The 10,358-nt window shown below is 66.2% G+C and overlaps 3 protein-coding genes across 3 annotated transcripts; 2 read left to right on the forward strand and 1 right to left on the reverse strand.

Moving 5' to 3' along the window:
* Nucleotides 1–501: 501 nt before the first annotated feature.
* PFL1_05791 (uncharacterized protein) lies at nucleotides 502–1,467 on the forward strand (the record flags this gene model as incomplete). The annotated part of the gene is made up of 1 exon (XM_007883325.1): nucleotides 502–1,467. One exon carries the CDS (start codon nucleotides 502–504, stop codon nucleotides 1,465–1,467), a length of 966 nt encoding a protein of 321 aa, XP_007881516.1.
* A 493-nt stretch (nucleotides 1,468–1,960) lies between these two features.
* Nucleotides 1,961–5,088, reverse strand: PFL1_05792 (uncharacterized protein; the record flags this gene model as incomplete). The annotated part of the gene is made up of 2 exons (XM_007883326.1): nucleotides 1,961–4,218; nucleotides 4,347–5,088. 2 exons carry the CDS (start codon nucleotides 5,086–5,088, stop codon nucleotides 1,961–1,963), a joined length of 3,000 nt encoding a protein of 999 aa, XP_007881517.1.
* Nucleotides 5,089–7,577: 2,489 nt separating this feature from the next.
* On the forward strand, nucleotides 7,578–8,904 carry PFL1_05793 (uncharacterized protein; the record flags this gene model as incomplete). The annotated part of the gene is made up of 4 exons (XM_007883327.1): nucleotides 7,578–7,828; nucleotides 8,031–8,402; nucleotides 8,511–8,602; nucleotides 8,729–8,904. The coding sequence occupies 4 exons, from the start codon at nucleotides 7,578–7,580 to the stop codon at nucleotides 8,902–8,904; spliced, it is 891 nt and encodes a 296-aa protein (XP_007881518.1).
* Nucleotides 8,905–10,358: the final 1,454 nt, after the last annotated feature.

Below are 10,358 nucleotides of genomic sequence, written 5' to 3' on the forward strand. Positions count from 1 at the left end.
GAGAGTCGCAGCCATGTCGAGGTTTCCTTGGGTTGCCGGAACCAGGTCGGTCCGGTGCGGTGCGGCGTGGTGGCGCCTTGTAGCGGGCAGAGAGGACCGACCTTTGATGGCCTGGCCGGTGTGGGCAGGCCGGTGTTGGCAGGCCGGTGTTGGCAGGCAAACCTAGCCTGCTCGTCAGTCCCCCCGCCTGCTTTTGGCCATCCTGCTTGACCCCATGTGGAGGAGGCTTGCCTGCAAGGATGCTGCTGCCTGGCCCGTGATTGCGTGCTTGCCTGCCCGCCTTTGCCCTAACCCGCTTGGCTTGGCCTGGCCTGGCCTGGCCACCCGAGAGATTCTTCTGACCTGCCTGGGCCTGGCCTGGCCGGTCTGCTTGGGCACCTCGCTCATCCTCTCTCCACCACGACGACGACGACGAGCGGCCACACTCACCAACGACCGCCACTCACCAGCGCCTCACCCCTCACCTCTCGCCGCTCCCTCTCACACTCTCCCGCACCGACCATGCCGTCCCGCACCGACACCTCTGCACCACGGCCACCACCGCCATCCGAAGGCTGGCCACCCTTCACGCTTCCCCTCACCGACCTGGTCGCCGGTTCAGCGGCGGGGTCGGCGCAGGTGCTGGTGGGCCAGCCGCTGGATACCATCAAGGTGCGCGCGCAGACGGCGGCCGTGGGACGCTTCACGGGGCCCATGGACGTGCTCCGCCAGACGCTGCGCCACGAAGGCCTCGGCGGCCTGTACAAGGGCATCACGCCGCCCCTCGTCGGCGTCGCCGCACAGACCTCGATCCTCTTCACCGCCTTCAACCTCTCCAAACGCCTCGTATCCCCCCTCTGCCCCTCGAACCTCTCCGTCTCCCAAATCGCCCTCGCGGGCGGTATAGCCGGCGGCGTCAATACCGTCCTGAGCGCACCCATCGAACTCGTCAAGATCCGACAGCAGTCCAACTACGACGCCCGCTCCGCTTCCATGCTCTCCGTCTTCAACTCCCTCCGCCGCGACGTCGGATGGAAATCGGGCGTCTACCGCGGCTTCTGGATCACATTCTGGAGAGAGATCCCCGCCTACTCGGCCTTTTACGCCGCCTTTGAAGCCTCGAAACGCGCATTCGCAGCCACCCTCCACCCCTCGTCGTCGTCGTCGTCGTCGTCGCACCTCGACGCTCCCGCTTCCATACCCATCTGGGCACTCATGCTCTCCGGATCCGCGGGCGGAATCGCAAACTGGCTCGCCTCGTACCCCTTGGACGTCGTCAAGAGCCGCGTACAGCTCTCCGACGAACCCCTCGCCCGCGGCGGCATCGCAGGATCGAGGTACATCGCCCACCAGACCGCACACATCTACCGCACAGAGGGCCCGCGCGCCTTTGTCCGCGGCCTCAGCCCCACCCTCCTCCGCGCCATCCCCGCCGCCGCGGCCACCTTTACCACGTTTGAACTCGTAAAGCGCTTCCTCGACGCCTAGCCCGCCCCCGCCCGGGGTCCCGACTCGCAGCCGCAACACGGCACGCCAAGGTTGGACGGTTCGACGGATCGACGGACGGATGGGTTGAAAAGCAGGGCAAGGGCAGCGGCGGCGGCGTCGGCGGCAGTGGCGGCGGCGAACGGAAGGCACGTCGGCCCAAAGCGCCCCTCCCGCCTGCACATCGAGCAAGGGGCATGGTACATCTAAGATACAGGCAAAGAGCGCACGGAGCGGGATCGGGTCAAGCGAGCGTGGTGGGTGCGGCGGAAACGAGCGTCGGAGCGGAAGGCGAGGCAGTCGAGTCGACGCGGGCGTCGAAGGCGAGGGGCAACAGCACATCGCCAAGGGGGGATCGGCGCTGCATCGCCGGAACAAAAAAAGGCCGCAGCGGCCAAGCCATGGCAATCGCAGCAGCCCTGCCGCCTCTGTTTGGGAAGTCGAGTGGCCGGCATGCATGCGATTGGACGACTCGCGCCGGCCTCTGTGATCCCTTTTAGGCCGCGCGGCCTCCATTGACGCCAGCGGGAGCATGCGCCGCCGCCGGGCCGGTCCAGAACTCGTCCTCGTCCTCGTCTTCCTGGACCGAGGCCGGTGCCGCGGCCGACGAGGTTCCATCGGCGCGGGCGCTGGCGGCGCTGGCAACGCCGTCCGACGGATGCGCGCGCCCACCATCGGCGGCCGGTGCAAACGTGCCCGAGTCGCTCTGCATCCAGCCGCGGGCCGGCGACGGCTGCTGGTGGGACGTGGGCGACGAGGGCGAGACGCGCGTAATCGTCTCGTACTGCGGCGGCAGCTCCATGATCTGCTCCGGGTACTCTCCCTCGCCGTCGCCGTCGGCCGTGTCGTCGAGCAACAGCCCGGCATCGGCATGGTGGATGATGCGCGTGGTGCCCGTCCGGCTGTTGCCGCCGCTGCTGCCGTCGCCACGCCGGTAGGCCGAGGCCGACGAGGCGTCGCGGCGCATCGGCACCGACACGTCGTTGCTGTCGTCGAAGGGATTGCTCGAAAGATGGAAGCGGCCGGACGAGTACGAGCCCGACGAAGCCGTCTGGTAGCTGCGCCACGTGCGCGAGTTGGCCGTGCCCTGGCCGAGGTGGCGGTGCTGCTGCTGCTGCTGGAGGAAGTCGTCGCCTTCGCCAAACACGCCACGGACGGGCGTGATCAGGTCCTCGTACCCATCGCCAGCATCGCCCGAGGCAAAGTCGGACCGGTGTGTCCGGCCGGCGCCGACGCGTCCCGACACCGACTTGACCGTTCCATCGCGCGCGACGCCCGCAGCCACGCCCGGCGAATAGCTCTGGTGGTTGGGCCACGGTGATCGATCCAGCGGGCTGGCAATGTCGTCCTCGCTCGGCAGCGAGCCGCCGTTGGAGCCAAACTGCGATCGCACCCCGCCCGACCTCCACGTGTCTGCGCCCTCGGGTGACGACGGATCGTCGCGGAACGCTGAAAACGGCCCGACCGAGCCATCGACGGGAGAGCCGTCATTGCCAAGCCCCATGCTGCCCCGGCGCAGCTGCAGCTGCGGACGGAAGCCCTCGTTGGCGTACGCGGGCGTGCCCGACCGGCTCTGGGCCGCAGAGGCCGAGGGACTGGAAAAGGTCTGCGTAAGGGCATAGGCGTCGGCAGACGAGCCGTTGCGGCCATCGCCTCCCCCCACGGGCCGCAGGCCGACTGACTCAAAAGCGTTCGAGGTCCAGCTTCTCAGCGAGCCCCGCCGCGAGACACCGTTGGCCTGTCCCCGGCTGCCCGAGGTCGGAGCCGGGTCGCGGAAAATGTTGGACCCAGTCGGGCTCTGGGGCGTCCGCAGCGAGTCGCCGTTGTCTTCGCCGTCGAGTGGCTGGTGCTGGTGCTGGCGCTGGTGCTGGCCGGCCGACCCGCGCCTCTTGCCGCCGCCAAACAGGCCCGGGGCGATTGGCATCGACGTGTTGATGTTGAACGGCATCGACGGGTCACTGGGGAGGTCCCACGTCTTGACGCCGCTCCTGCGCGCGCGCCGGCGGCAGATGCACCAGATGATAAAGGCCGACCCCAGCCCGATGGCGACGCCGATGGCCACCAGACCGCCGACGAGCCCCGCTGGGCTAGAGCTGTTGCTCTCGACGCGGCGGCCGTTCCTGACCGTCTCGCGGATCGTGACGGTGCTGACCTGGCCGTTGGTGGTCAGCACGGAGCGCAGGGTCGATGTGGCATCGGGAAAGACGGTGGCCGAGCTGATGGTCGATACGGGCACCAGCAGGTCGCGCCCGTACGACGAGGCCATGCCGAGGCAGCTGTCCGAGGCATACTCGTTGAGCCCGACGATGTTGACCCTCGAGACGCCTCCGTTGCCGTGGGGGCCCGTGTCGCCCATGGTCATCATGAAGCGCGAGCCGCCGTGCATCGCCATCTGCCACGTCAGCTTGCCGGACGAGGCATTGGTGACAGGGACGTTGAGCGGCGCGGTGCTCTCCGGCAGCATGATGATCGACAGCGGCTCGGCGTAGGCGCCGCGCCAGAAGATGTCAAAGTCGGAGCACTGCGAAGGCGAGCGCTCCGTGTAAAAGATAAAGTCGGTGCCGCCGCCGTAGGACGCGCAGTTGGTGTCGGGCCCGTCGGCGACCTGCATAAAGGCCGACGAGTTGGACATGAGGCCCGTCGAGTCGGTGATGGTGACGATGAGGTTGGGGTGCGTCGTGGCGCCCCGGAACGTGGGCACGTCGAACTGGTACATCCAGAGCTGCTTGTCGATGGCGTCGTAGGTGGCGCCCACTGGTCGTCGCGAGACGAGAAGGCCGCGGGTGCGAGGAGGCATTGGGCGACATGGCGGACAGATAAGCACGGATGCACACAGCGGCGAGAGGGCCGATCAGCGAGTCGGGGAGCGGGGAAACACTCACAGCTGACTGTATACGGCCACCAGTCCTCGATGGTGACCATGACCTGGAATGGCGGTGCGCCGCGGCGCGGGTCGAAGGTGATGTTCATCGGCTGGCAGGTGAGGGGCGGGCTGACGTTGATGTCGACCCAGTGCGGCATCGAGGACAGGTCGGGGCTCTCGGCGGCATGAATCTGGTTGAGCCGCTCGTCATCTAGATGCCGAGCGGGTATCGGCGATGGGGCCGGTGTCGGCGTCGGCGCGGGGACAGGTGAGGGTGCAGGGCTGGGAGACGGACCGGCAGAGACGAGCGAGATGGGCCCAAAGCAGAGAAGCAGGAAGCAGAAGAGGGGCAGGAGCAGTGACGCCGCAGGCAGGGCCCTGGTCCGGATGCTGAGATTTGGCGGGCGAGATCGAGGCATCGCATGGTCGCTGCCGCGGCGAGCAGCAGGGAGGGGGCAGGTCGAGGTGGCAAAAGAGGCCTCGAGGTGTTCGGCGGCGAGTGCTATGGAGCTCGGACCGGGCGCCGACGGCTGAAGCAGGCGATCCAGCGGGCCGGCGACGATGCCCGCGGTCGATGAGACGGCCGGACGGCCGCCGGTGGAATCTGGCCCCGGGCGGCGTGCCTCGGTGTCGCCGGTTGGACGGAGATGCGTGCGCCGTTTGCAGTGATTGGTGGGCCGAGTGAGGACGAGCAGCCCTGGCCGGCTCGGGCTGGATGGAGGCAGGCCGCAGCCGCATCGACAAGGACGGTCTTGGGTCATGGCGTCGGCAAAGGGCGTCGAGCGGTGTTGGCGAGGGAGGGGCTGTGACGAGTAGCGGGACAGCCTCAGCAATCCATCAAGACGATGGGCGATTGAGGAAGCTTGGGTCGGTCGGTGCAAGCTGAGCACGACCTGCCTGCGGCAGACGGGCAGGACGGTTGGAGGGGATGCCAGGTCGGAAGATGTCGCAGGCGAGCGTGGCTCCGTCAAGACCGGATCATGCGTCGGGACCGTCCCGGCCTGTCCCGGCAAAGAGAATGGTCGGGAGAAGCCGAAAAGGAGTAAAGTCGTGGGAGGGTGGTGGTGAGGATGGTATCGACGGATGGCGTCCGAGGGTAGAAGATGGTGGGCACGAAGGGGTCCGAGCCAGAGGGCAGGTCGAGGCCGGAACTGGGAGCGGGCCGATGTGAGACGCCTCGGTCGGGCGCGGATAGAGCGGTCCGGATGCGCAGGCTAGGGCGTCGACGTAGCGCGGCGTCGAGACGATGGCAGAGCGGGCCGCCAGTCGTGCGCAGCAGCAGTCCAGGCCTCGCGCGCCGAGGACGGCCGGCCCGGGTTTTAAGGTTAAGAGATGGGCCGAGGATTACGCCGAGGGTGCGCTGTAGTGACAGTCAGGGTAGATGAGCGTGGTGAAGACAGGGCGACGAGCGGTGGGTGAGGTGCAGGAGGAGGTTATGGCGATGGTGGCCGTGGTGCACGCGGTTGGGTGATGACGATGGCCACGAGAGAAGACCAGGCTGACGGCGATGACAGCAGACAGAATGGCGAGTAGCAACAGCGGCCGCGGCGGCGGAACGGTACGAGCGGCGCGCAGGCCAAGAGCAAGGGCTCCTTGACGACAGCCCGGAAGGCAAAACGGAGCCGGCCAGGTTCCAGATGGAGACCAGATGCCTTGCACCGCAGCTCGTAGCGTGGCGGGGTGTAGCGGATCGGATCGGTCCGCTGATGGACGGATCGAGGCGGAGAGAGGGGGTCCTGTGGAGAGAGAGAGGGGAAGACGAGCGAGTCGAGGAGGCGAGGAAGGAGGGAGAGCAAGGCGAACGTTTGCGGTGCGGTACGGTGCGGTGGAGCGGCAGCAGCGGCCAGAGGCAGCCAGGCTGGAGGAGCGTCAGGCAACCAGCAGCAGCAGGCGGGGGGAGCCGCAGGCAGCCAGGGAGAGAGGCAGGCCGGCAGCAGCGAGGGGGGGCCAGCTTAGAGAAGGCGTCGTTCCGCAGGAGAGCGGGCGCGGGCCCTCTTTGCCTTTTCGCCGCCTGCCCTGCTCTGCCCCGTCGAGACCCGCCCGCCCGCTCGCGGTTGGCTGCCTGCCTGCCGTTCTGCCAGCCTGCCTAGGCTCGTTGGCCTCGGCCCTGGGGCCAACCAGCCAAGCCAGCCAGGCACGCCCGCCGCTTGCCCCGCCCAACAATTTGCCCAAGCAAAGAGTACGTAGCGACGACACGGCAGCATCCCCCCCTCGTCGAGCCCCCTGGCTGCCTGTGCGCTCCCACCCATTGCCCTCGGGCGTGCAGGGGCGTGGGCAGCCAGGAGCACCATGCTTCATAGATCTCAACGCCAGGGGCAGGGCCAGGGCCAGGGCCAGGGCCAGGGCGAGGGCGAGGGCGGGAAGGCCTTTGCACCGCTTGGCGTGGCCGGGGGTTGGCTTAACAACGAGCGAGCGGGAGGAGCGAGACGGGCCTTTCCCCTCTTGTCCTGCCTCCCCGCCCTGCCCGTCTTCGGGGTACAGACGTCGATCTTATCTCGTCTGATCTGGAAGCTCGTCCTTGCATGACCAAAGCGCGCTCCTCCATGATGCCGACATTTTCGGCAATCCAGAACTCGGCCAGCGGAAGAGGGCGAGCGGCATTCGGGCCGGAGCCGAAGACTGCCCTTAGCCGCCGCCGACACCAGATCGATGCAGTGCCATGCCCCAATCCACCCCTCGCCGCTCTGCTCGACGACCTGACTGCCTGACTGCCTGACTGCCTGCCTGCCTACGTATCTGCCCGCCCATGCTGCACCGACAGTCGTCCCGCCTTGCCATCCGAGCATTCGGAGTCCCTCAGACGGCCGATCATCTTGCCCCAGCAGCAAAAAAAGCAATGCCTTCCCGGCCGGGGAATCGAACCCCGATCTGAACAGCGCCCGAAACGCCACAGGGGCGCACCGTGAGAGTGTCCTATACTGACCATTGTACTAACCAGGAGCGAATCGATGAAGAAGAGATCAACGAGTTGGCGATATGACGGGCTGAGGGCGGGGTCAGCCGAAGGTGCGACCGTGACGGTGGGCGAGCGGGACGGCGAGGGAGTCGGCCGCGCGGGCAGGGGGGCAGCGCTCCTCCACTTTGTGGGGTCGGCACCGCCCGCTCGGCTCTTCGACTTGGCTCCTCGACTTGGCGGGCTATGTCATCGGCCGCCCCGCCGCTGCGACGACGACCGACCGTCAGCACCACCACCACCACCACCACATCCTCCCGCCCCGCCCCGCTTCCGTCTCGCCCCGCCCCGCGTGCCATGGTCAAGAAGCGCACGACCGGCGCGGGGCCAATCGATACCTCCTCGGCTGTCAAGGCGACTGCCGCTGCTGCGGTTCAGGGCAACGACAACGACGGCGACGGCAGTGACCAACGCCACCACGACCTCGCCCTCTTTCGACAGGCCCTCGCCGCGTGCCTGCCCCGTCACTGCTCGTCGACCCGCGCAGATGGGCTTCGGACCGGCGGCAAGGTCTTCGACGCGTACGGCGACGCAGACGACGTCGAGCTGTGAGTGCAGAGCGGTGCCCGATGCCCGGTGCCTTGACCGTGATCCCGCGCGCGCTTCGCTCAGAGACGCCACTTCTGACGAGCATCGTCCTCGTCTCGTTTCATCGCTCGCCTCATCGCCTGACTCGTTGCCTGCATTCCTGCCCGCCCGCCCCGCCCGCCTGTCCGCCCCCGTGGATCGACCGACGCACCGGCTGTACAGACTGGACGACGCCGTGGACCACGTCTGCCTCGACCTCGCCGCTGACACGCTCGATGCGCTCCTGGGCCAAGCCAAGTCCGCAGCGACCGTCGGAACGGACGCCGGCGGCCTCTATGACGGGACGCTGTCCAGCATCGACGGCCACCCGCTCAGCGCCGCCATCTCGGACGCCGCGCTCGAGATCCTCGCGCTCGACTCGGTCGATCCTGCCCTCGTCCTCTCAGAGACGCTCGACGATTACATCGACCTGCTCGCAGCCCAGGCCGCCGACGACGGCATAGACGGGCAGGCGGGCAGCTACGGCAGGGAGAGCAAAAAGGGAGAGCTCGGCGAGTGCCAGCTCTGCGAGAGGAGGATGATGCTGACCGCGCAGTGAGTCGCCCATCCACCCCCGGAGCGACAGCCTCTCGTCATCCTCGACGCTGATGCCCATCGCCTCTGCTCGCACCCGCTCGCCATCCCAACCTCGTCCGGCGGCAGCCACCTGATACCCCGAGAGACGCACGACCTCCTCCTCAAGCGCGGCGTCTATACCAAAAAGGAGATGCAGACCCGCATCGCCTGGCTCTGCCGTGAGTCCTTGCGCTTGCCGCGTCTGCCTCAATATCGGCGCCGACGTCTACCATCGCACCGCCACTGACGCCCTCAGTCCGGCGCGGCCTTTCTGCCTCCGCCGTGTCGCCGCATCCTACACACAGGCCCCTGCCACACCGCCGTGCACAACCACATCCCCACGTCGGTCCTCGCCGCCGACTACAACACCGTCGAAAAGCTGCTTCAGCACGAGGGCGTCTACAAGTGGGCACGGTACGCCAGCAGGCTAAAGGAAAAGGATCGCGCGTTCAAGGGCACCGGACTGCGGGAAAAGCGGTGAGCCGGGCACATCGCCGCTCCGCTCGCCTCTCGCACGCTGTTGCACGGTCCCGCGGCCCTCGATGTGGCATGGGATGGCATGCCGTGTCCATCCCGTCACAGCTGCCGCCGTTGCCGCCCGACGGTCGTTTGTATATCGGTGCAGCCGTTGGACGTAGAGGGAAGCAGACAGTGCCGCCGAGCATCGTCGTTGAAAATCACTGCGAAAATGACACGCACCTGCTCGGCCCTAGCCCCTGCTGTTCGTGACCCACTGGGCCCCACCCCTGCAAGACCAGCTTTGTAACCCAACCCACCACAGCCTGTGAGGTCCACCATCCTCTTCTCCACCACAGCCAAACCTTTGAAGAGGCACTCTTCAGGTCAACCCTGACCACTTCTTGACTCTGACTGGCCTAAGGACATCATAACCCAGAAGGCAAGAATGGGAACCCCTTGTAACCCTAACCCTAAACCCCAGCCCCAACCCTAACCCCAGCCCTAACCCTAACCCTAGCCCCAGCCCTAACCTTAACCCGAGCCCCAACCCTAACCCTGGCCCCAGCCCTAGACCTAACACAGCCAAAACCCATCGCTCCGCTTTAGGGTTTCACCCATCGCTCGGCTTTAGGGTGTAACGGTCGACCTGGCGGTGCACAGAAGATTGTCCAAGGGGGGGAGAAGTCTCTGCGCGTCGGAGGGCGATCGCTTCGGTGCTTCCGTCAGAGGCGCGAGAGAGGTTCGGGAACGGCGGGTTGATACCGAGGGCAACTGTGAGCACCGTTGGCAGGCGTCCACGGTCAAGGATGACTACGGAAGTGAGCTGGCGTGGTGATCTGTCGATAGACGTCGCAATTGCTAGACAACGGTAGCCTCGGGCTCTCACGTCAATGGAAGACGAGCAAGCGGTGAGGACTGGTATTGACTAGACTGGATGAGGGTGTCGCGCGGCTAGGGTTACAAGGTGATGTGGGCAGGGTTAGGGGCAGACCGATTCTTGACAAACTATTTTCATATGATAGATAGGCCACTTATACCCTACCATGCAAAGTATGGGGGTCAGCGGATCAGCGGTCATGGAGATCGGAGCCCTCAAAGTTGGAGCGTTTTTGACAAAAAGTTGTCAAAACCCAAACATTTTTGCACCAAAAGGGGCGTAATGGAGGGTATAAATGAGGCATACACAGAGGCAGGGCTTTCCCTGGAAGGTCAGGGAGTGCGGGTGGAAAAAGTGGTTTTCGGGCCAAATCCTAAGGGGGGACCCTTGGGACCCCCTGGCTGACGACAAAATCTCCACCGATCTGTCTGAAACTTTTACGGTAGAGGGAGAGGGGCACAGCCAGTGGATAGGGTTAGGGTGAGGGTTACAAGGGGGGGCCACGCAGGGTTAGGGTTGGGATTTTCTTCCCGCAAATGATTCCATCTTACAAGGTGTTCTGTGGGAAAAACATGGTAGGGCTAGGGTTAGGGTTAGGG

Source organism: Pseudozyma flocculosa, assembly GCF_000417875.1.
Source record: "Pseudozyma flocculosa PF-1 unplaced genomic scaffold scaffold00021, whole genome shotgun sequence".
In the NCBI taxonomy this organism is placed as follows: domain Eukaryota; kingdom Fungi; phylum Basidiomycota; class Ustilaginomycetes; order Ustilaginales; family Ustilaginaceae; genus Pseudozyma; species Pseudozyma flocculosa.